A 26,567-nucleotide genomic window follows, 5' to 3' on the forward strand; every position below is an offset into this window, starting at 1 on the left:
GAAAAAATTCTACCCCTTGAGCCCTGCACATTCTTTCCAGGGCCAAATTGATCGACAAAGCTCTCACCATATACTCCCTTCTATTGTGTCTGGGCAGAATTGCAGACACTTTCAAATTCAACCCTAATTCTCAGCTTTTGTTCAACGGTGACCTGTACTTGTTAAGTAATTCTGCCGGTCTCCTACTCCTAATATCATTAGTGCCAACATGTACAACTATATCACCTTTTGTGCCCTTAAAAGATGCTCTACAACGTCATCAACCTTTGGCCCTGGCAGACATACCCTGCTCCTGTTCCACCTATCCTTTTACAAAGTATGTTTCCCGTTTCCCTGACAATAGTCTCCAACAACTACTAGTTCCTGAGGGACCAGCGCATTGTGCCTTGGGGGTTGCCACTGTTTTGCATGATGACCAAGTGCAAGCTCTGGCGTTGATGTGGGCAGCTGAGAGCCCGATGGGCCCCTCAATTTAGATCTTTCGAGGGCATCCACCCTGTTTTTCAAACTCTCATATAGGCCCATAACAACGCTGAGTTGTCGCCTGATTTCCTTACACTCCTTACATCGCACACACACACAAAGACATCCCCCATGGAAATATCATGTTCCGTTTCAGAGAGTTCGGCAAACATTTCACAAGTCACACATTTTTTTAGGCTCTGATGCATAGGAGAATCGGTCCCCCTCAGTTCTCCTCCGAGTCACAGCATACCTGTCACTTTGTGCCCGTTGCTTTGCTGCTCTAGTTTGGGGCATGATACTTTAAATTAATAAAATCAATAAATTAAATTAATTAAATGTCAATACTACGCTATCTAATAGAAACAGTGAAGCGTATTACTCTATAAATTATACGTTAGAGCTACCTAACTACCTCAATTAAAAATTTGAATTCCCTACTACTATATACAAAAACAATGGCTGCAAGATTCTAACGAAATAACGGTTTTACGTATATTAAGTATTACGTATATCTACAAAAACTGTTTATCTAAATCAAAATAAAAATAACCAGCGTAACTATAACTATAAGACTACGTATTAAGTACAATATAAAATAACAATCATGTAAATAAAAAGGCAAACACCTATCGTTTTTTCGGAGCCTGCAACTCACAGCTGTAATTTTTAAAGAGAGTCAGCGCCCTCCATCAATTTGTAATGTCTTCCAGGGAGAAGCATTTGCTATCAGTGTAATTTTTCTATTTGTAATATGTCTGGCTGGTATCACTAGGACTTCCAAATCTCAATTGTGCAGGAAATGGAATTTCTATCTTTTCAATAATAATTTCAATAATACTGTCACTTTCAAGAAAATGGCTAAGACAAAATAATGCAACAGTGAAATACAATGGAATTACAGACCCCTCTGCAATTTCACTAGAACTGCAGAGAGTTCTGTATGCAGAGGGTTCTGTAATTACAATATGCTGCATTATTTTGCTTTGAGAAAGTTGTTTCTGACTGTTTTTTTTTTGAAAGAAATATGCTTGTGTCTATCTATTTTCATCTCTCTTAGTTGCCTGCTTCATCTTTTTTGGATGTCACTAACATTTTCCATGTCTTTTCCATGCTACATCAGCATGTGGGAAAAAAAACAAATCGATTTAAAAAAAAGACTTCTTGACTCTTCAATATGCTTAGTAATTACATTAGTATAAATTGTGGCTATTAACGAGACTTGCAATTAAATAAATGTAATAAAATGTTTTGTACTTTAAAAGTTATTCCCATCAATATAATTGCCTTGGGCTTGCACACACACTCTTCCATATGTTTCTTCCAAACACAGAAACATTTCTGGAAGTCATCTTCTATAACTCCTCTTAATAGGTAAGCGAAGGCAGATTACAAGAAATCTTTGGCAAATGATGCAAAAAAAACCAGCAAAGAGTTCTTTAGTTATGTGAACTCTAGAAGGAAGGGGATGAATCAGATTGTTCCACTTAACATATATGGTTCGACTATTGATGATCCTGCTCAAGTAGCTGATAAACTGAATGAGTATTTTGCATCTACATTCACACATGAGGAGTTATTCAAGGAGGGGAATGCCAGAAGTTTATCAAACTCTAACAGGGAGATAAGTGATTTTTTAATACCAGAAAGCAAAGTGGAAGAGAAATTGTTGAAGTTAAACATACAAAAGGCACCTGGGGCAAATGAAATCTATCCAGTTATAATGAAGGAGGCTGTTTGTTATTTGGTTTTTAGGAGCATTAGCAACTAAGGCCATATTGCTCCAGGGATATGTGGTGGTCATTCCCTGACCTTTCTGCATCCTCTGCATTTGGTGGTCATGGGCTCGAACCCCGGTCTAATCAAGAAGCATTTGCAACGCACTGCCACTCCTGCCCGTACCCACCTGGCTATGGAGGTGCCCTGAATGAAGTAGGCAGCAAGGGAAGTAAGCAAACACTTAGCCATAATTATGAGAGCATCCTTAGAGTCACAGGAGGTCCCCGTGGACTGGAGATATGCAAATGTATCCCCAATTCACAAAAGGGGATCAAAGGGTGACACAAATAATTATACACCTGTTAGTTTAACTTCTGTTCTGGGGGAAAATAATGAAGTCATTGGTTAAAGGGGTGATACAGGATCACCCAGACAAGACAGCAGTAATAGCCCTAACAGCATGGGTTTGTTAAGGGGAAGTCTTGTCTGACTAATTTGATTGTATACTATGATGTGGTCACAAAGGAACTGGATACAAAAATAATTTTGATATCATATACTTTGATTTCAGGAAAGCTTTTGATACTGCTTTTGCACATGGTAGCCTGCTGTACAAATTGGAGTGGTATGGCATTAAGGGCAAGTTACTGCAATGGATAAAGGGATGGTTGAGTGGGAGACGAGAGAGAGTGATAATAAATGGACACTGCTCAACATGGAGCAGAGTCCCGTGGGGTTTGGTGCTGGGCCCACTGTTGTTTTGTGTATTAAGCACTGATATTGATGAGTTTAATGTCCAAGTTTGCAGGTGATACAAAGATTGGCAGGGTTCTTAATGACAGTAAAGACAGTATGCTACTGCAACAGGACCTAGAAAGGTTAGGCAGATGAGCTGAGAAGTGCCAACTGAAGTTTAACTTTGACAAATGCAAAGTACTCCATATGGGTAGCAATAACCCACGAGAAATGTACCAACTATGTGGTACTATGCTCAGGGAAGTGGAGAATGAAAAAGACCTGGGGGGTAATTGTACAGTCAGATGTGAAGTTCTCTGAGTAGTTCAGACTGGCTGCCAGAGCAGGTCATGGAATTTTGTCAATGATATATAGGAATTTTGCTAGCAGAGACAAGGAGGTGATTATCCCTTTATATAAGGCAATGGTTAGGCCACACCTTGAGTACTGTATATAGACCTAGAGGTCTCACTTTAGCAAGGATGTAGAGTTGCTAGAATGAGTACAGAGAAGAGCAACAAGATTGGTAAGAGGAACAAAGGGGTGCACTTACAAAGAAAGGCTTGAGTTCTACAAATTGCAGCATCTGGAGACTAGGCACCTGCGAGGTGATCTGATCGAGGTGTATAAGGACTTGAATGGTTTGAGCAGGCTCAATGCTGACGGGATATTTCCGATAGATTCAAATTGAGGAAAGACAGTTGTAGAATAGATGTGCAGAAGTTTGCCTTTAGCCTACAGGTAGTTTATTGCTGGAACAGACTTCCATCTGTTGTTGTGGAAGTTGACAGCTTAAGTAAATTTAAGGCTGAACTAGACAAACATTTGTAGTAACTGGATGGGTGAAATGAGAAGGTTTTTTTTTTTTTTTTTTCGGCTGACGCTTATAAGCTTGCTTTCTTGCATCATATGCTTCAACTAATGCTAATGGTTTGTAATGTACACTGGTATACCTGTTTGTGCAAAAATGTCTGATCCATGAAATGTATCCATCATCATTAGTGTTCTGCACTAAAATTAAAATTTTTAATTTTAGTGCAGAACACTAATTAAAAATTAGTGTTATGCACTTAAATGCAGAACACTAATTTTACCATATTTTTTCATAATTATAACTCATATATTGTCAAAATAATGGATGACATTGCAAAGTGTGTAATTTTTAACTATTCCCCTTTCCCCCCATAATGAACTGTGAACATTACCACATCAATACTTACACTGCACCTGAAAAATGCTGTCTGAAAAGAATGTTTGTGCACATTTTTAGTTCCAGGTTAATGACTGAAACATTTTCTAATTTCCTAAATATAGAATGATTTTCACAGAGTAGCTGCATGTATATTATAAACCCCCCTTGAAATTTTTTGTTTAGTAGTCACACTACAGCTCACAGTAAGCATTGTTCCAAAAATAGGTAGGTTGCTTCTACAGGGATGGGATACATTTAAATAGAAAGGGTGCAAGAATATTTGCTGATGCTATCGAGGCAGTGTTAGGTGGGTCGGAAAACTGCTAGCTTGGGGGGAGACAAAGACGAATAGATTAACAGTAGCCACTGGCAGAGGTGAAAGAGATTCTTGCACTGATTCTATTGGAATGAGCAGAAGCCTGAAAAACAAGATGCAGGATATTTCAGAGACTGCCGGGAGTCATTGCGGTACAAGTAAACACATGGGTTGTGTTAGGGTAGCTAAGAATAGAAATAGGTGCATGTATACTTGCGTGTACACCAATGCTAGGAGTTTTTTTTAGTAAATAAATTTGATGAATTTGAGGTATTGCTCAAAACATCAAAGGCAGATATTGTTGGGATATCAGAGACGTGGTGTCACACAGATATAAGGAATGCAGAACTGGAATTTGGGGAGTACAACGTCTACAGAAAGGGTAGACAGGATAGGAAGGGAGGAGGGGTTATGCTATTAGTTAAGAAATACATAAAATCCAAGGAAGTGAAGCCAGTGGACATCGCTGGACAGTGCAGTGTCGAGTCAGTTTGGTGTGACATAAGCATTGGGAGATCAAAATTGAGAGTAGGAGTGTGCTATAGGCCTAATGACTCTGATGAGTATAATAAGAAACTGTACAGGGAAATAGAGTGGGCCAGTAAATCAGAGAGTCTTATAATGGGAGATTTTAATTTCCCAGATATTGACTGGAATTTGGGTGCTGGTCACTCACACACTAGCAAGGCTTTTGTGGATTTATTGGATGATTGTTTTCTACATCAGCATGTTTGGGAGGCAACTAGAGGGAATAATACTCTTGATTTGATTATCAGCAGTGATTCTTCATGCATTAAGAATCTGCAGATAAATGAACCACTAGGTGGCAGTGATCACAGTGTGCTGAAGTGGGATTTACTCAAAGGGATAACTACCATTAGGGGTAAAGGGAAGTGTTATTGCTTTCGTAAAGGCGACTACGATGGACTGAGACAGTATTTAAATTCTATACAGTGGGACCAACTGATGATGTTACCAACAGCAAATGCAAAATGGGAAGCATTCTAAGAACTTATCTTGAAAGCTACTAGGCTTTACATACCAACTAAGAAATATTGTTCAAGGTTTAGGCCTAAATGGATGTCAGATGAACTGGTGGGGCATATGGCAGAGAAGAAACATGCATGAGATACATACAAATTAACACATGACACAGAAGCCTATGATGGATACAAGTTGATCTGTAACCAAGTTACAAAGGAGGTTAGGCAGGCATAGGCCGATTACGAAAAATCTTTGGCAAGGGATGCAAAGAAAAACAGCAAAGAGTTCTTTACTTATGTAAACTCTAGAAGGAAGGGGATGAATCAGATTGGTCCACTTGATATCGATGGGTCAACTGTTGATGATCCTGCTCAGGTAGCTAACAAACTAAATGAATATTTTGTATCGACATTCACACATGAGGAGTTATTTAGCAAGGGGAAAGCCAGAGGTGTATTCAGCTCTAGCAGTAAGCTAGAGAATCTTGTAATAACTGAGAGTAAAGTGGAGGAGAAATTGTTGAAGATAAACACAAGAAAGGCACCTGGGGTGGATGGGATCTATCCAGTTATATTAAAGGAGGCAGCAAAGGAAATAAGCAAACCCTTAGCCATAATTATGAGAGCTTCCTTGGAGTCAGGGGAGGTACCCACTGACTGGAGATGTGCAAATGTAAAGCCAATTCACAAAGGAGGATCAAAGGCTGACACAAATAATTATAGACCTGTGAGTTTAACTTCTGTTCCAGGAAAATTAATGGAGGCACTAGTTAAAGAAGCACTGCAGGATCATTTAGACAAGAATTCAGTTATAGCTCGGACACAGCAGGGTTTTGTTAAGGGGAAGTCTTGCCTGACCAATTTGATTGGATACTATGCTGCAGTCACAAAGGAACTGGAAATAGGGAATAACTTTGATATTATATACTTGGATCTTAGAAAGACTTTTGACACTCATGCACATGGAAGACTGCTGCACAAATTGGAGCAGTGTGACATTGGAGGCAAACTGCTGCTGTGGATAAAGGGGTGGCTGAAGGGGAGAAGACAGAGTGGTAATCAATGGACACTGCTCATCGTGGACTAATGTTATTAGTGGAGTCCCTCGGGGCTCAGTGTTGGGTCCATTATTGTTTTCTGTATTCATAAATGATATTGATGATGGTATATCAAGCTTAATGTTGAAGTTTGCAGACGATACAAAGGTAGGCAGGGTTGTCAAGGACACTACTGATACTATGCTGCTGCAACAGGATCTGGAAAGGTTGAGCAGATGGGCTGAGAGGTGGCAAATGAAGTTTAACATTGACAAATGTAAAGTACTACACATGGGAAACAGCAACCCCAGAGCAACGTATCAACTCTGTGGTACTACACTGACAGTGGTAGAGAATGAAAGGGACTTGGGGGTGGTTGTGCAGGCAGATATGAAGTTCTCTGAGCAGTGCAGACGGGCTGCAAGAGTAGCTCATGGTGTATTGTCAATGATATATAGGAATTTTTCTAGCAGGGATAAGGAGATGATTATTCCCTTATATAAGGCAATGGTCAGGCCACACCTTCAGTACTGTATACAGGTCTGGAGGCCTCATTTCAAGAAGGATGTAGACCTGCTGGAACGAGTACAGAGAAGGGCAACAAGATTAGTGAATGGAACAAAGGGGTGCTCTTACGAAGAAAGGCTTATGTTTTGCAAATTAGTGTCTGGAGACTAGGTACCAGCGAGGTGATCTGACAGAGGTGTATAAAGCCTTGGATGGTTTGAGCATGCTCAATGCTGATGGGATTCTTCCTCTCGCTTAGAATAATCACCTGAGAGGGCATAAATTCAAATTGAGGAAAGACAGATGTAGGATAGACATGCGGAAATTTGCCTTTAGCCAGCGGGTGGTTGGTTGGTGGAACAGACTTCCATCCCTTGTCATGGAAGTTGATAGCCTAAATAAGTTTAAGGCTCAGCTGGACAGGTATTTTGAACGAAGAGAGGGGTAAAGTGGAAGTGGTTTTTTTTTTTTTTTTTTGGTTGATGCTGCATAAGCTTGCTTTCTTGCATCAAATGCCTCTACTAATGCTAATGCTAATATTCATGAATTTGGTGAAGTCTCATAAAGAGAGAGAGAGAGAGAGAGAGAGAGAGAGATTTAACAGACCCTTAGACATTCCTCAGTTTATATGTTGATTTTTCATTTTGAAATTTTGTTCACTGAACAACTCAAATTTTAAAAAACTTTAAAATGGAAGTGACTGATGGTATCTAAATTCAGAGTCTTTCAGTTAAAAGGCACTGGGGTCTGTTTCACTTATTTTTAGGTTAAGGCAATTTTTTTGTCCAGACTTCTTTTTTTTTTTATTATATTTGGGCTGAGGTTTTTGGATTTAATGTTAAAATTATGCTGCATAATCATTTAGATTTTGTGGTTTCTAAATTAAAATTGTGCCTAATGAGATGAGCTGGTTTTTACTGAATGGGAAGGTTGGTATAAAAACATTATCGCTGTACTTCCTAGAAGAGAGTATATGAAGAAAAAAAAAGTAATAATAATGTGGGTATAGGCCTGGCACACAAAGGGTCCTGAGCTGGATATCATCATTTTTCTCTTTCTTGGTGAGTCCCTTCTACTTTTGACTCTCTCTTAGGGTAACTCGCAAATTTTTTTTTCTTTTTCTGGCTGGTACAGTATAAGCCTCAGGCTTCCTTGCACCATACAGCTAATAGTAATAATAATAATAATAATAATAATAATAATAACAATCACCCTATGTACTTGTGGTAGCAGTACCAGTCACAGAGTGGAATCTCCCAATCAGGGAAAAATAATATAAGAGCAGCAACAATAATAATAATAATAATAATGTATTTCTGATATTAATTCTTCTTGATTGGTACTTTCTTCTTCATGTGCATAATTCAAATTGATTTAAATTATGCATGAAGAAGCAAAGGCCAATACTGTATCTATTATTTCCTGTATGTTTTTTTAGATCAGGCTTTATGGCTAAGAAGATGAGGTCTAAGTAGATGGCTAAGAAGATGGGGTCATCAAACACCCTTTGTGGTCTGATGTTGCAGTGGTCATGACATTGTAAAATTGGACTTCCCATCTGATGTTGTGCATTTCAAAATATGGAATAATAGCCATACTTTGGAAAGGTGCAAAAAAATTAGCCATATTTTGGGTAAATTGTTCCAAAATATGGAACAAAACTGTCAAATTGGCTGGTTTTGATAGTTATGAAATTTGTTTTCCTGCTGTGCTAGCATAATTATTCTACTGCTGTCTATACTTACTTCATATAATCACTATGAAAAGCTTGACTAATGTTTATATTCAACTGTTAACAGCAGGCAGCATTTATTTTTCTTCATTTTAGAAGTAAAAGAATATCTTATATTTCATGTTAGAAATGAAGTATTTAGACATGGCATGAATATCTCATTACAGCCTTTCTGATGATGACTTAAAAAACTGCAGAACTTTCTGATTCACAATTTGAATGAACAGAAGGTATTTTTTGGTGTTAAGATGAGAATAAATAAAAAAATTAATATAAAGGAATATTGGTCTGAAGAATTGTCAAACAGAATTCCATTTTTCAAGAATTTACAGCAGAACCTCATAAATCTGGCATGCTTGGGACATGCCAAATTTTTAAAAATTACATTTTCTTAAAGATTATGATTATGCACAGAGCCTAAGCAGTTGGGGCAATTTATTATTTTTATTAGACAATACAATCACTCTGATCCATATGATCTCTACAGAATGATAGCCACCAGTATTAAGCCAAACTATGAACCTATACTGCCAGATTGGCTGACAAAGGTCATGAGTTACAGTGCTGTCTCTGATATACTGGCGTTGCAATTGTTCATTAATTTTAATAATGCGGTGCATATATATAGTATGTATGAATAGGAATGCAAAGAAAACGAAAAACAGGAATTGCACCTGAATGTGCAATGCTGCATACAAAAGTATATTTGCAGGATACAAAAGTATATTGATGAAATTAGAAATAATTAATAGAAAATACAAAAAGATGGAGAAGTATTTAACACAACGTGCTGAGCCTAACAGAAGAAAAGTAAGTAAGAGAAAATAATGAGAAATAAAAGAAAATGAATGTTAAGAACTAAAAAAAAAATTTATGCTAACTAAATAAAATTGGTACATAGATCAGGCATTTCATCAGGGGACTAAACCTGATCATGTACCAAATCACTGTGTTTCTATGCAAACTTATGTTAATGGAGGAAAGATTAAAAATATTACAAAAAAAGGGGGGGGGGGGGGAGAGAGAGAAAAAGATAAAACCTCCAAAAACATAAGTAAGGAAGCCCCAATGCAGTGTGTGTAATTAAAATATTAAATTAAACAAATTAGAGTGTAAATGAAATATTAAATTAAACAAAATAAAGTGTAAATAAATTAAAGAATGCCCAGTTTTAATATACATGGCTTAACAGTATAAAATGTAATGTAAATTTTGAATCTCCCAAAGGACAAAAAAAAGGGTTTTGAAAAAGACGAAAAAAGTGGATTTTAATTTGTCTTTATCTGACAATATTGTTTGTAATGAAAATGTGTCCGTTCCATTTAAGGATTTAAAGGTAATCTGATGTTCTCATGTAAAGTTAGGGCAGTCAAGTAGAATATGTTGGACTGTTTGCAATGTGTGACAGTCAGAGCACTGAGGCGGAGATTCGGTTCGGAGCAGATAGGAGTGAGTAACATTGGTGTGTCCTAGTCATAATCTGCCCAGTATAACTTCTTGTACTGGTTTTCCATTGTTGTAACAAGGGTTTTATCTGTAATAATTTGTTACCAGCCTGTTCCTGCCATTTTTGTTGCCACTGTTTTTCGCCACTATTTCGAATTGTAATTTTATAGTCCAGGTATGGTATTGTTGATTGTGCTTGTTTTGCTGCTTGGTCTGCTTGTACATTGCCATCTATTCCTACTTGTCCAGGAACCCAGCAGAAACATGTTTTGCTTTCGCTTTGCTAGTTTTGATAGCGTGTTATATATTTTACATATGGTCGGATGGGTATTTATGGTGTTATCCTTTAAGGCTTGCAGAGCATTGAACGAATCTGTAAATATTATACTGTTGGCGATGTTGGTTAGCCATATCTGGTTCATGGCTAGTTGTATAACCTCCAGTTCTGCCGTATAAATGCTGCACTCAGTTGGAAGTAGTTTGGAAATGATGGTATTAGGGAATTTGGCTACTATTCCTACTTTGGTTTCTGTTTTGGAACCATCTGTGTATATCAGGGTAGAATTACAATGTTAGTCTCTGTAGGCTGCATGTAATTGTTGGAAATTTTATGTTGGTAGGGAATCCTTGTTCCATTTATGCATATGGAGATCGCATATCGTTTGAATGGTATCCCAAGGTGGATATAGAAATTTAGGAGAAATTGCTATCTGATTGAGATCTAAATTGCATTGCTGGATTAGGTCTCTTAAATATATGCCTGTTGGTTTGTTAGTATTTGGATGTGCTCTATATAAGTTTTCCAAACTTGGTTCGTGTAGGATTGTCCATGTCGGGTGGTCAGGTATTGATTTTATCTTTGTAGCGTAGTATAATAGCAAGTTTTGTCTCCGGAGTTGTAGTGGTGGTTCATGAGCCTCTGCATATAGGCTGTGGACTAGTGAGGTGCGATATGCTCCTAATGCTGTTCGTAAAGCACTGTGGTGCACTGGATCAAGCCACCTCAGGGCACTTGGTTTGGCTGAGTTATACACGGGGGCTTAATAGTCTAGTCGAGATCTTATGAGGGCTCTGTATAATCGCAACAGAGTAACTCTATCTGCACCCCAGGTCATTGCAGACAAGACTCTCAAAATGTTTAGTTTCTTGAGGCAGTTTGTTCTTAGTTGTTTTATATGTTTCAAAATAGTTAGTTTTTTATCAAGAATAAGTCCAAGAAAGTTTATGGTTGGCTTGATTGGGATTAACTGTCCATTAAGTTTTAATTCTGGATCTAAATGAAGGTTTCTTTTCCTACAGAAGTGCACGCCTATAGTTTTTTGTGTGGAGATCGTGAAACTATTTTCCTCAGCCCAGTTGCTGACCTTGTTTATTGCACCTTGCAACTGGCGTTCTATTGTTCTCATGTTTTGGGATTGGAAAGAGATACTGAAATCATCTACGAAGAGCTGTATTTAGGGAGGATGGTATCTGTTGGGTTACAGAGTTTATTTTTATTGCAAACAAGGTGGCACTGAGGACTGATCCCTGTGATACTCCTCCTTATTGTAGGAAAACCTTTGAGTGTGTAGTTTGTATTCATACTTGGAAAGTTCAGTGCTGTAAAAAGTTCTGGATGAAAACAAGGAGATGTCCTCTTAGCTTTAAGTTATATATGTCCCAGAAAATGCCATATCGCCAGGCTGTATCGTATGCCTTTTCGATATCAAAGCATATCATGACTAAATGTTGTTTTCTAATGAAAGCATTTCATATGTTGTTTTCTATTTTAATCAGGAGGTTCAAGGTTGATCTATGTTTCCTGAAGCCACACTGCACTGGGCACAAAAGGTTATGGTTTTCTAGGTACCACATGAGCCTTGCATTTATAATCTTTTCCATTAACTTTCCTAGGCAGCTGGTGAGTGCTATTGGACGGTAGCTGTTTAGATTAGTAAGATCTTTGCCAGGTTTTGGGAAAGTGAGGACAATTGCATGATGCCACATGTTAGGAAACTCTTGTTCCATATAAATTTTATTGTATGAAAGAAGTAGAGACTGTAATGATTCTCCACTGAGTTTCTTTATCATTATATAATTGATGCCATCTGGACCTTCTGCACTTTGTTTTGTTTGTGACAGTGCCTTATTGAGTTCCGTTATGGTTAGTGGGTGGTTATATTGTTCTACATATTTTGTGAAGAATTTTAAGTTGTATTTTTCTCGATGGTTTTTATATTTCTGGAATTTCGGTGAATAGGATGTGGTGGCAGATATTTTGGCGAATGTTTCACCTAAAGCATTTTCTATTTCTTTTGGATCAGCGATGTCTTGTCCTTGCCAATTGATAATTGGATGTACTAAATTTTGGTATCTATTGTTCATTTTTTAAATTTTATCCCAAACTGTTTTAGTATTTGTAGTTCTATTTATGGTTGAGGTGAAATGTATCCAGGAAGCTTTCTTGCATGCCTGCCTGACATATCTTGCTCTTACTCTCATTTTATTAAAAATGTATTAGATTGTCTGTGGTAGGATTTTTGCGAAAAATATTCCACGCTCTGTTTCTATCTCGTTTTACTTGGGTACATTCCTCATTCCACCAAGGCTTTGGGAATAGAGGAAGTTTGGTATATGTTTTTGGTATTGATTGTTCTGCTGCTTGGCTAATTTCATTCGTTACATATTGTACTGCTTGGTCAATGGTTAGTTGTCTGACTCTCTGTTGTTCGATTACTGCTAAATTTTTGAATTTTTCCCAGTCTGCTTTGTGAAATTTCCATTTGGGTTTTTGTTTGGATTGACATAGGGTGTCTTTTGTTAAAGTGACAATAATGGGGTAGTGGTCACTGTGTAATGGATTTTCATGAACTGTCCATTCTAAAACAGGATATAATACTGGAGAGAATAAAGTAAGGCCTATCGCTGAGCTGGTTCCTGTTGGAAGGTGGAAATACGTGTGTTTTCCACTATTCAGGAGAATTAGATTTTTGGAATCTATTACTTTTTCTATTTGATGTCCTCTTTTATTAAAATCAGTATTTCCCCATAAGGGTGATGTCCATTTAGATCCCATATTATACAGTAAGGAGGGTAGTTGATCTATTAGTTATTCTAAGTCTTCGTAATTTATTTCTTGGTTTGGGGGTAAATATATTGATACCATTGTTATTAAACTACTTGTTGCTATATGTACTGCTACTGCCTCAAGAGTGGTTTGTAGGTGGACTGCTTGGACTGGTATATGAGAAATGACAAGGATTGCTACTCCTCCGTGGGCTATAGAATTATTTATTCAGTCTTGTCTATGTATAGTGTAGTTCTTGATTAAGATTGTATCGTCAGGTTTTAGATATGTTTCTTGTAAGCAGAAATATGTCGGGTGATATTGAGAAATTAAATCACAAACATCGTCATCATATGGAAACCTTGGCAATTCCATTGAATAAAGGTACTACTCATTGTTTTGTTTTAGATGAGTTTTCTGGTTGTTTTCTCGTTACTGTTTTAAATTTTTCTGTCTGTGGCTTTCTAGTGTCCATATCTTCCTCGGCAAATATTTCTAGAACGAGTTCTTCTTGTTGTGTTTTTCCTGCTGTGTCCATTTGTTCAGCAGCATGATGCATTATTATGGAGGTATCTTCTTTGGTTTTTTTCTGCAACAGTGAAATTACTGTTGGTGGAACTGAGATAGGGGTGCTTGCCGCCTGTTCTCGTTTCTGCTGTTTTGGGGGCCATGAGCCATTTGCGTGCCCAATCTGACAACAATTCATTTGGTGCGATTGTAACTTCGGTTTGTGATCCCGTTGTTTGTTGTTCTGGTTTATTTGTACTACTTGAGCTATCTGTGCGTAGGTAGGTTTCCTTGTGTTGGCTGGTTGTATCGTCTTTCTGACTTCCTGGTATGTAACTTTGCGTTCTGCTTTGTATTTTTGGATTTTCCTTTCCTGTTTCCATCTTTTGCTTTCTCGAGAGTAGGCAGTGTGACTTCCACTACAGTTTGGGCATTTAGGGTATTTGGTTGTGCATTCTTGATTGGAGTGTTCTCGGGAACCACATTTGGCACATACTGCTATTCCTCTGCATGTTGTTTGTGAATGTCCATATTTTTGACATTTAAAGCATCGAATAGGATTTGGTACGTAGGGTCAGATTTCACAAAGCAAGTAAGCTGCTTTCACGTGCTGTGGTGGACTTGGGAGTGTTGAAAGTTAAAATGATATTTCTGGTCTGAATGATTCCTTCTTTTTTGACCGTTATTCTTTTAACATGAATGACTCCTTGGGTTTTCATTTCTTGTAATATTTCTTCTTGTGTTATATTGAGGAGATCCCATTAAGAGATTACTTCTTTCGAGGTGTTTAAAGTATTTTGATACTGGGATTCCGCCAAAAGTGGACGTTTTCATTAGTTGCGCTGACTGTCTCAATTAGTAGGTCACCTGATTTTAATCTTTTTACTGCTTTTGAAGTTCCAGCTATGCTTTCCAGGCATTTTTGTATCAGAAAAGGGGATAATGTTCCTGTGGACTGTTTCACTAGAATGGATGATGAGATACTTTGGAGCGGGTATCTCATATATATCATTTTTTTTTTGTCTTCTGATTGGGCCATGTTAGAGGATTTTGTGACTTTTTTGTCAGAATCCATGCTGTTTGCTCCTTTTTAATATAAAAAAAGGTGACTTTCTTTTCTGTATTAGTAAGTTTTAATGTGCTAAATGTTATTAATATATGCAGTAGGAGTTTAAGGAGATTGCAAAAACTCACACAAAAAATAAGCTCTTTATAATAATTGGCACGCTAGAAAATTCGCTGAAAGGTTGCTCAAATCACTACGCTTGGCACTCGAGGCATAATGGTTCAAAGGGCTTTTATGTATTTAAATGCATTAATATCAGTTTATGCAACAGTTAAGTAGATAAAAAAGACTTTCTTTTTACATAATTTTTAAATATTGGAATATCTGAGAGTAAGCCATATTGTTAGTCTCAATATACAAAGGAGTTTGATGATGAGAAAAATTATACTTACCTATAAGCAAGAATGATGAAACATAACAGAAAATATATTCCAATGACAGAAAGATAAGCCACAGGCATATCATAATAATATCCTTTATGCACTTCTATTACTGCATTTGTGTAACTACCAACATACATCTCTGTGTCTTCAAACCAACCCTTAAAATAAATATGAAAATTTACATTTTATACAATTAATAAATTTACACTCTTTACAGTTAATTTCAAATTTCTTGAATTGGGTCAAGTGTACTAAATATTATATTTTAATTTCTGGGAGGAGGGGACACTTTAATTTTTGTACTACTTGTTCCAGAAAGAGTTGTTTTTGTCTCTGGTATACTAATACTAAAGTGCACTTTTTTTTTTTCTGAACCTTATATGGAACAGAAAGCATAGTTTTGGAAATTTTATTTGATCTATAGTTTGTCCCTCATTATAAATTTTAATGATGAAATTACTTTTGAATTCACAAAGTCAATTTTTTAAGTCACCTTAAGTATCAAAGAAAGATAGCACAGAATATGGGCAAAACATTCACAAAAACAATACTGCATTGCTTTATGTTTTAGAAAATGTACAACACACATACTTCTTTCGATTTTAGGGAGGACAACGAATAAATAAATAAATAAATGTAGTTGCTGGCTTGCAAGAAAGCAAGCGTATGGGCTTATGTAGCATCAGCCAAAAAAAAAACACACAACCACGGCTTCTAAAAGTTTGTCCAGTTCCTCCTTCAATTTATTTAAGCTACCAAATTCCACGACAGATGGAAGTTTGTTCAAGAAAGGGCCAATTTCTGCACATCTATTTCTACAGCTGTCTTTCCTCAATTTTAATTTATGTTCCCTTAGGTTCATAATCTGAGCAAGCAGAAGAATCCCATCAGAATTCAGCGAGCTCGGCCAATCGAAGGCCTTATACACCTCAATCAGATCATCTCGCAGGTGCCTAGTCTCCAGCTGCTGCAATTTGCACCCCTTTGTTCCACTCACCAATCTTGATCTTCTCTGTACACGCTCAAGCAAATCTACAATCTTTCTAAAATGAGGCTTTCAGACCTATACGCAGTACTCAAGGTATGGCCTGACCATTGCCTTATACAAATGGATAATCACTCCCTTTTCCCTACTAGCAAAATTCATGTACATCACTGATAAAACCCCATGACCTGCTCTGGCAGCCTGTCTGCATTGCTCAGAAAACTTCATATCTGACTGCACAATTACTCCCAGGTCTTTTTTGTTTTCTACCACCCTAAGAGTAGTATCACAGGTTTGGTACTTTCCTGTGGGGCTACTTCTACTCATACGCAGTACTTTGCATTTGTCAATATTAAACTTCAATTGCCACTTCTCAACTCATCTGCCCAAATATTCTAGATCCTGTTGCAGTAGCACACTGCCATTACTATCATTAACAACCCTGCCAACCTTTGCATCATCAGCAAACTTCAACACTAAACTTGATATACTTAATCAATATCATTGATGAAGTATATCAGGAGCCCAACACTGAACCCTGTGGGACTCCACGAATAACATTAGTCCACAAAGAGCAGTGTTCACGGATTACCACTCAACCATCCTTTTATCCATTGTAGCAACTTACGTTTAATACCATTCTGCTGAAATTTGTACAGTAGCTTTCCATGTGCAACAGTGTCAGAAGCTTTCCTGAAATCCAAGTATATGATATCAAAATTATTTTTTGCACCCAGTTCTTTTATAACCACATCATAGTATCCAATCAAATTTATTAGACAAGACTTTCCCTTAACAAACCCATGCTGTCTGAATTATTGCTTCAGTGCTATCTAGATGATCCATCAATGAATGCTTTTTTTTTGTAGTTGTTGGCACATAGGCTTCTGTGGCCAGAATGCACCTCCCAAGGTTTTTTGCAGTACTTTGATCCAAGCCCGAGGCGGGAATCGAACCCGCGACCTTTGGGTTGCCAGGCAGGCACTTGACCCACCCAGCTAGCCCAGTCGCTACAATGAATGCATCTTTAACCAATGACTCCATTATTTTACCTGGAACAGAAGTTAAACTACCTGGTCTGTAATTAATCATATCCGCCTTCGTGAATTGGGGATACATTTGCACATCTCCAGTCCATGAAGACTTCCCCTGAAACCAAGGATTCTCTCATAATTAAGGCTAAGGAATTTGCTTAATTCTTTTGCCGTATCATTATTAAGTACCCTGTTACAGTTTGATAAACTTCTGGCATTTTCCTCCATTAATAACTCCTCATGTGTGAATGTAGATGTAAAATACTCATTGTCAGTTTGTTAGCAATCTGAACAGGATCTTCAACAGTCGAACCATCGATATCAAGTGGACCAATCTGATTCAACTCCTTCGTTTTAGAGTTTACATAATTAAAGAACTCTTTGCTGTTTTTCTTTGCATCCTTTGCCAAAGATTTCTCATAATCTGCCTTTGCTTGCCTAATCTCCTTGGTAACTTGTTTACAGACTAGCTTATATCCACCACAGACTTCTCTGTCACCTGATAATTTATATGCATTCCATGCATTTCTTCTCTGCCACGATTCTCATTAGTTCATTTGAGAACTGTTTAGGCCTAAACCTTGAATAATATTTCTTAATTAGTATGAAAAGCCTCGTAGCTTCCACGATTAATTCCTTGAATGCTTCCCACTTAGAATTTGCTGTTGGTAACATCATCAGTTGGTCCCACTGTACAGAATTTAAAAACTGTCTGAGACCACTGTAGTCACCTACATGGAAGCAAAAACTCTTCCCTTTAGCACTGATGGTAATTATATCTTTAAGTAAATCCTACATCAGTACAATGTGATCACTACCACCTAGTGGTTCCTTTATCTGCAAATTCTTAATGCACGAATAATCACTGCTGATAACCAGATCAAGAGTATTACCCTCTCTCTGGTTGCCTCTCGAACATGCTGGTGCAGAAAACAATCATCCAATAAATCCACAAAAGTCTTGCTAGTGTGTGAGTGACCAACACACAAGTTCTATTCAATATCTGGGAAATTAAAATGGCCCATTATAAGACATTTTGATTTACTAGCCCACTCTATTTGTCTGTACAATTGTTCATTAGAGTCATTAGGCCTATAACACACTCCTACTCTTATTTTTTCATTCCCAGTGCTTATGTCACACCAAACTGACTGAACGTTGCACTGTCCATCTATGTCAACTGGATGCACTTCCTTAGATTTTATGTTTTTCTTATTTAACAGCATAACCCCTCCTCCCTTCCTATCCTGTCTATCCTTTCTGTACACATTGTACTGTCCAAATTCCAATTCTGCATTCTTAATATCTGTGTGACACTACGTCTCTGATATCCCAACAATATTCACCTTTGATGTCTTGACCAGCACATCAAATTCATCAATTTTATTTACTATATTTCTATCATTGTGTACATGCAAGTATACATGCACCTATTGTTATTCTTAGTTACCCCTAATGCAGCCCATGTATTTATTTGTTTCATGATGACTGCCATCAGTCCCTGAAACCCCCAGCACCCGTCGCTGCTCATTCTAATAGAAGTGGTGCAAGAATCACTTTCACCTCTGCCTGCGGCTACTTTTAACCTTTTAGTCTGTGAATCCCCACAAGCCAGTTTGTTGAAGAACATAGTTTAAACCACTGGTAGACCCCAAAACTGTCCTCATTCCATCTTTGATCCCAATTCACTTTTGTTTAGACTACTCAAAAAAATATATATTATTATTATTAGCCATATGGTGCAAGGAAGCCCTAGGCTTATACTGTACCAGCAAAAAAAAAAAAAAAAAAAGAAAGAAAGAAATTCCTATGTTACCCTGAGAGAGAGAGAGAGAGAGAGAGAGAGAGAGAGAGAGAGAGAGAGAGAGAGAGAGAGAGAGAGAGACAGAGAGAGAGAGGAAAGCAAGAAAGAGAAGAACAAGGTATTATCCAGCTCAGTACCCTGGGTTTGCCAATATATATATATATTAATTTAGGAGTCAATGCTGGGAATTTTTAAACTAAATCTTCACATGTTGGCATCAATGCCTCAAGTCATTTGTTTCTTGCCTTTGGGAGCTCCATGAAGCAGTGTATATCACTGCAAGCACAGTTTAATTATGAGGTTATTATGTCAAACTTGTGCTAAAAAGTGAGTAAAATATCTTCACACAAGTGTTTGAACAATCCAAAGTTATTTTGTTATATTTGTGGAAGTTAAGTAGTCCTCAAGCAAGGACAAGACATTACTGAATTTGTAAAAATGTCTATCATGCATATTTTGGAGTGAAACTCAGTGGACAAGATAAACAATGGGTTCCACATAACATTAGCGGATCCTGTGTTGAAGCATGAAGATTGTGGAAAAATGGTAAAAAGAAAGCGATGCCATTTGCAATTCCCAAGATTTTGCAGAACATTTTCGCATGACAAACTTCTGCAAGGACTGTTACTTTTGCTTAGTTAATGTAGAGGGATATAATGCAAAGAGTAAGAAGGGCATGCACTGTGTATCCTAATATTCCATCTGCCATTTGACCAGTCCCATATGAAGATAACCTGCCAATTCCATACCCACTTTTATTGGAGAATGTAGAAAGAAAGAAGCTTCACTTTCAGCAGAAAGTACTGAAGGTGAAGCTTTCAAAGATGAAACTACAGTCCACATGCCTGGAGATGCCCTCAACTATTTTCACAGCACAAACTCAATGATCTGGAAAGAGATTTACATTTATCAAAGAATCTGCAGAACTCCTTGCTTCTAGACTTACACCAAAAATCTTCTAGTACATGGGACAATTTTCTCAAGGTAAAGACACAGGGAACTGTTCTCCTACTTTTCTTTTCTTTTCTTTTTTTTTTTTTTTTTTTTTTTGATTATGAAAACCCCAAACACGAGAGGTATTAGAACCTCTAGTACTTAGTACCATGCTTGGGTTGGAAGTTGAGAAGATGAAAAAAAGATATTTGTTGACATTAGACTTGAGCTTCTGTAGACTGTAATTTTCAGGAAATATGTATGAAGGTAGTTCCAGAAAACAGCAGTTCAATGAATAAACGAGGAAGATGAAAAGTTGATTCTCTGAGTTTAAAGTTGGACAGTAAATGGATGTTGACTGGTGGCGGCACATGTTCGAACTGTTTTGAAAGAGAGAGAGTGAGAATTATAGAAGCCAATTCAGAAGAACAGTCCAATTGAAATATCTGTAGAAAATGCATGCAGCAGAAGCAGTATGTCTATGAGACAGTGAGTGGAGAGACTCTGTTAGAGAGGAGTCATTAATTAACCTAACTGCACTCTTCTGAATGGAATCTAGAAACCTAAGAGAATATTGTTCCCACATCTGGGACAGTGCCCCAGATGTGGGAACAATATTCCATGGTAGGGCAGATTTGCGATTTGTACAGAGTGAACAGCTGTTTGGAAGAAAAGTAATGAAAGAGAAGAAAAGTAATGAAAGAAAAAGAACGAAAGAGAAAACCAAGTTTTTTAGATGCAGAGGAAGCAATATTTGTAATGTGCTTGTGCCAAGAGAGATTAGAAGTCAGGGTAATCCCCAAAAGAGATATATCATTTTGTCGAGAAATCGGAGTGTCCTTTTTGCAAGATATAAGACAAGACTGAGTTTTAAAAGGATTGAAATCAACTAAGTTGTCTTTGCCCCACTGGAGAATTACCTGGATATCAGCATTTAAGGAATTGGTAGCGGATATTCGAGAAGTTGAAGCTGATTGAGCAGGGCAAGGTTTCTCAAAATGGAAAGTGGAATGCAATGTGCTGTCATCGGCAAAACTATGGATAGAATTTCCAGTCAATGTAAGAAGGTCATTAATATACAAAATAAAAGAGTGGGTGAAAGAACTGAACCTTGGGGGACACCAGCATTAGAGGGGAAGTTAGAAGACAGAGAGACAGCTACCATCACCCGCAGTGACCAATCAGAGAGAAAATTGGATACCCAATTACAAAAATCAGTTCGCAAACAATAAGATGGAAGTTTGTTTAGAAGAACTTTATGCCAAACACGATCAAAAGCCTTTAAGATGTCAAGAGCAACTGCTTGTTCACTAAATTTTTCCATTGCATTTGTCCATAAATGAGTAACATAAAATAGAATATCACCAGTGGATCGACACTGATGATCGTTGATCAGACGGAAGGTTTCTAGGTAGTTTAAGAGTTGGTGGTTAATTGATTTCTCCATTACTTTAGAAAGATTAGAAGTAATAGCAAAGGGAGGGATTTGTCACCCTTTTTAGGAACTGGCTGGATATGAGCAAATTTCCAAGCAGAAGGAAAAACACCTTTGGAATAAGAAAGTGAAAAAAGACAGCAAAGAACAGGAGTAAGTCCAGGAGCACAGGTTTTGAGAACAAGTGGAGAAATACCATCCGGACCTGGAGTTTTTTTAGCATCAAGATTCGTCAAAATCCTTCTGACATCCTATTGACGGAAGACCACAGGAGGCACTGAATGGAGTGTGTTGGGAATGGTGGGAGGTGTTTTACCAAGATTTTAATACATGAGTTGGAAGAAAAATGGGATGCTAGCAGGTCAGCTTTATCCTGGGCTGAAGTGACAACAGAACCATCTGGTATTGATGGAGGTGGAAGCAGAGATGGGCAAAAGTTGTGGCCAATAGGTTTAGCAAGAGACCAGAATGCTCAGCTACCATTAGGACAAGAAGCAAGTTTTCTACTCTTAGTCTGTTCAAAATATAGTTTGGATTGATTAATAACTGCTTTACAATTGTTGCAAGCTTTAGTGTAGGCAGAAAATGAAACTGAAGAATTGGAAACAAGCCAATTACGATATGCAACCTTTTCTTGAACGGCCTTAGCACATTAATTGGAAAAACCAAGGTTTAAATAAAGGAGGAGATTTTAAAGTGGAGTGTGGAATAAAGGATTCCATTCCTAAAAGAATAATTTCACTGACACGATCTGAGCAAACGTTGATATCAGAAGTTTTGAAACAGTAATCTGACCAAGGAAAAGAAGAACAGAAATCATGTAGGTCATCCCATTTTGCATTCTTGTAATGCCAAACAATACGAGGCTGGGAATAGCCATGAGATAAAGGCTCCATTGGAGAAGAGACAATCACTAAGTTGTGATCTGAGGTGCCTAAATGACCACTCACTTCGACTGTGTACTTAGAAGGGTTGTTTGTGAGAAAAAGATCAAGCGTGTTGGCTATATGGTTAGGATTGTCTGGTATCCTTGTAGGTAAATGAACAATTTGTGCAAAGTCATTAGTAATTTCAAAAGCCTCGGCATCTTGACCAGCTGGGTCAGTGTGACTAGAAAACGGAAGCTAGCTGGAGTTGTGAACATTAAAATCACCAAGGAAAATTACCTCACTGTTAGGAAAGTTAGACTGGAGAAAGTCAAGTTGCAAAGAGAGGAAGTCAAAGAGCTCCAAGTGATTAGTGGAGTTGGGGGAACAGTACAGACAACAGATGAATTTGACACAATGAGGTAGAAAGATTTTAAGCCAGAGAAGATCGAAAAGAGGAGATTCCAAATTATCAAGTCTCTTACAGGGAATATCTGAACGGACATATGCACAAGTACGACCTTTGAAGCAAAAGGAATCATACAGCAAATAATTTTGGCAATTGAGATGAGCAGTAGTTGAATCAACCAATAACTGATATTCTGTCAGAAAAAGTACATGGGGTTTGGCAGACTGAAAGTGGAAATGGACGTCGTTGAGATTGGAATTGAGACCACATATATTTGTGAAATGAACTAGGAAGTGTCTGAAGACAATTCCATGTTTATTTTTGTAGTAATATAAATTTTTAATAAACTATTTAGGAATTAGAATCCTACACAGTAAAGACTTTTATTGACTCATCAAAGGAAAGTCTCAAAGGTGTGTTGCTCCAGAGTGGATATAAATATGGGTCAATTCCAGAAGCCCACTAGGCGCCTCCATAGCCAGGTGGGAAGGAGCAGCAGTGCATAGCACACACTTCTTGATTAGACCAGGGTTCGAGCCCGTCTCCACCAAATACGGAGGATGCAGAAAGGTCAGGGAATGACCACTGCATATCCCGGAGCAATATGGCCTTAGCTGCTAATGCTCCTAAAAACCAAACAACAAACAAACAGAAGCCCACTCTGTGCATTTGAAAGAAACATATCAGAATTTGAATAAGTTGTTGACAAATATTAAGTATACAAAGAAAATGGTTGTTTGTTCTGTGCTGACGTTAATGTGATAGTCATGTTACTTGGACAGTAATCTGGCTACACAAAAATGCCTTGTTTTTTGCATAATTGGCTATTCAGGCAAGAAGTAAGCACGGCAATGTCGAGATCTGGCCAAAGAGGGGCAGTTTGTTGCTTGCCAAAGAACATAGTTCATAAACTGCTGGTAGACCCCAAACCTGTGTTCCTTCCACCCATGCACACAAAACTGTGTTTGATGAAACATTTTGTGAAAGCTTTACCTGAGGAAGGTCCCTGCTTCAACTACCTTTGTACTAAATTCCCATTGAATACCAAAGGAAAGCTAAAACAAGGTATTTTTGTTGGACCTCAAATTTGCAAACTGATGAGGGGACCAAAATTTTGAGGGAACTGTGAATAAAAGAGAAAAACATGCAGGGATTACTTTCAAGTCTGTTGTTCAGAACTTCTTAGGGAACAACAGGGATCCTGACAACAAAAATATATTTCGGTATGGACAAGGTAGTCCCCCAATTAGGGACTACCTTGTCTTATTACTTTTTTTTTTTTTTAAATCTTCCTAACTCAGGCCCATTGGCACATTATTAGGTCATTCTTACTGATAGGTAATGATCAGAAACAGACAGCTTTTTCCAACTATTATTTGGATATATTGAATGATGCTAGTCTGATACATTGAATGTACCATTCAATGTATCCTTATATGATAATTAGCTATGGCAATTCTAATAATATTTGATATTTTATTATTATAATTTATAGTTTAGGGCAAACATACATTTTATTTCAGTATTAACTAGTTCTGTTTTCCATATTCTATATTATTCTCTCTCTCTCTCTCTCTCTCTCTCTCTCTCTCTCTATATATATATATATATATATATATATATATATATATATATTATTAGCTATATGGTGCAAGGAAGCCTGAGGCTTATGCTGCACCAGCCAAAAAAAAAAAAAAAAATTCTGAATTACTGAATTACCCTGAGAGAGAGAGAGAGAGAGAGAGAGAGAGAGAGAGAGAGTTTGTTTGTTTGTTATTTGGTTTTTAGGAGCATTAGCAACCAAAGCCATATTGCTCCGGGATATGCGGTGGTCATTCCCTGACCTTTCCGCATCCTCCATATTTGGTGGTGACGGGCTCGAACCCTGGTCTAATCAAGAAGCGTGTGCTACGCACTGCTGCTCCTTCCCACCTGGCTACGGAGGCGCCTGGAGAGAGAGAGAGAGAGAGAGAGAGAGAGAGAGAGAGAGAGAGAGAGAGAGAGAGAGAGAGAGAGAGAGAACAAGAGTCAGAAGTAGAAAGGAATCATCAAGAATGAGAAGAATGATGATATCCAGCTGAGAACCCTGGATGTGCCAAGCCCATACTCACAAGATGTGAACCCCTAGGGTTTATATATTCTTCTTCCATATATCAGACTTGAAATTAAAATATTAAGTAAATATACTGATACAAGTTATAATAATAAAAACAGTTAAAAAATTTAAATGAATACATACAGCTCCTGTTAATATTTCCTTGCCAGTAAACTTTACAGAATTACTAGTAGAGTTGGAATTGTGATGATTCCAAAGCAACTGTGGAATCACAAGGAATCCTATAACAATAAGAGATATTCCAAAATTTAGTAAAAATAGCTTGCGAAGAAGAAAAAAATAAGATGCAACTCCCATTCCAAACTGGCCTTGTATAACCTTTAAATGTGAATGCCATAAATTCATGGATCCCAAGACATCTTTCATACTATACCGAACCTGATGAAATGTCTGGAAACAAAAAAAAATAAATGAATACAACTTTTTTTAAAAACATATATACAGAAATATAAGAGATAAATGGCACATCTTGTTACTTTTTTTTTTATTCTCTGCCATTGTACAAAGAATAAAAAAAGGTATACTGTGATAGGAGTCATTGCTTTTAGTGAGACTGCACAACACATTAGGGAGATCAGTTCTTTATGGAATATTAAAGTATTCAACAACACATTTTATACATACAACAGTTTTATGAAAATAAGTGTATTGTTATAATGATAGACTTACTTTTGGAAAGATTTGTGTTTGTAACGTGCCCTCCATCACACAACCAAGTTGTAGACAGAAATTTTAAAATATATTTCATAAAGCCATCCAGAGCTGCATGTAATGTAAATGTGCCTGAGAATAAACAATAAGTTGACTTTTTCATCGGCATCATAAAAAAACAAAACTACCCGCAATTCATCAGGTCTCCTCACAGGTGTCTAGTTTCTAAGTTCTACAATTTGTATGGTAAGAGTACTATTCCTTTGTGGACTTATCTTGTTGCTCTTCTCCATATCTATTCCAACACATCCAGATTCTTAACAAAATCAGGCTTCCATGGCCTAATCCAAGGTTTCCCAACCTTTTTCAAGGACGGACCGGTGTTTGCAGTTTTTTTTTTTTTTTTTTTTTTGCAGCCCAATTATAGCTATAAATTAATGTATTTTCAATAATTATACTTGTAGGTTCAGGAAATAATGACAGTACCATTAGGATGTTTAACATACCAGTAATAATGCAATTAAATATTCATTAACATCAGTAAATATAAACGAAAGATAGGTAATTCATTTCATTGTTTATTATCAAAAGTTTACATAAAATTGACATATTTTTAAGTCTGTTTTTGGGCAAATAAATATTTATTTAATGAGTAGGGTGGTGCTGTTTTCCATCACATAGTAATTTTAAATCAGGGGTCAGGGGGAAAAGATGTGAACTTTATTCTCAAATCTGGCTCGATATCCAATCTGCTCTGGTATTTGTTTTTTTTAAAAAAAACTAATGTTGAGAATCCAGTTTCACATTTGTAAGTTGTTACCAATGGCATAAGGAAAATCAGTGCTTTTTCTGATAAATGCTTGTATTCTTCACAGCAACTTAGCCAAAAATTTATCAATGAGACCTGATTGAAGTAGTCTTTTAATGCTGTGTCAGATGTCAGTTCAATTACAGAATCAATTTCTTGTTCATTGAGACAGAATTCTTCCACCTGTTCCACATTAAAAGTAAATAGGTTTCGAATACACATTTTACTGCTGTCAATTGGAGGAAAATATTCTTGAAACTTTTCATTTCAATTCCAAGAGTTGTTCTTTAATCGCCATAGAAATCTCAGCCGGAATGTCACTTTGAACATACTCTTTTTGTAATTTAGTTAAACTAGGAAAGAAATTATAATTCCCCTTTTCAACTCGAGTAGCC

At 37.2% G+C, this 26,567-nt stretch overlaps 1 protein-coding gene across 1 annotated transcript in view; it reads right to left on the reverse strand.

The window, feature by feature from the left end:
- LOC150083079 (transmembrane channel-like protein 6) overlaps positions 1–15,268 on the reverse strand; it is a 238,024-nt gene extending 222,756 nt beyond the window's left edge. The window contains exon 1 of the mRNA XM_090378383.1: positions 15,141–15,268. Within this exon, the coding sequence (XP_090234509.1) occupies positions 15,141–15,268 (128 nt within the window). The remainder of the gene's footprint in view (positions 1–15,140) is intronic.
- Between the last annotated feature and the right edge of the window lie 11,299 nt (positions 15,269–26,567).

Source organism: Mastigoproctus giganteus, chromosome 7 (assembly GCF_048544385.1).
Source record: "Mastigoproctus giganteus isolate SK-2022 chromosome 7, ASM4854438v1, whole genome shotgun sequence".
Classification (NCBI taxonomy): domain Eukaryota; kingdom Metazoa; phylum Arthropoda; class Arachnida; order Uropygi; family Thelyphonidae; genus Mastigoproctus; species Mastigoproctus giganteus.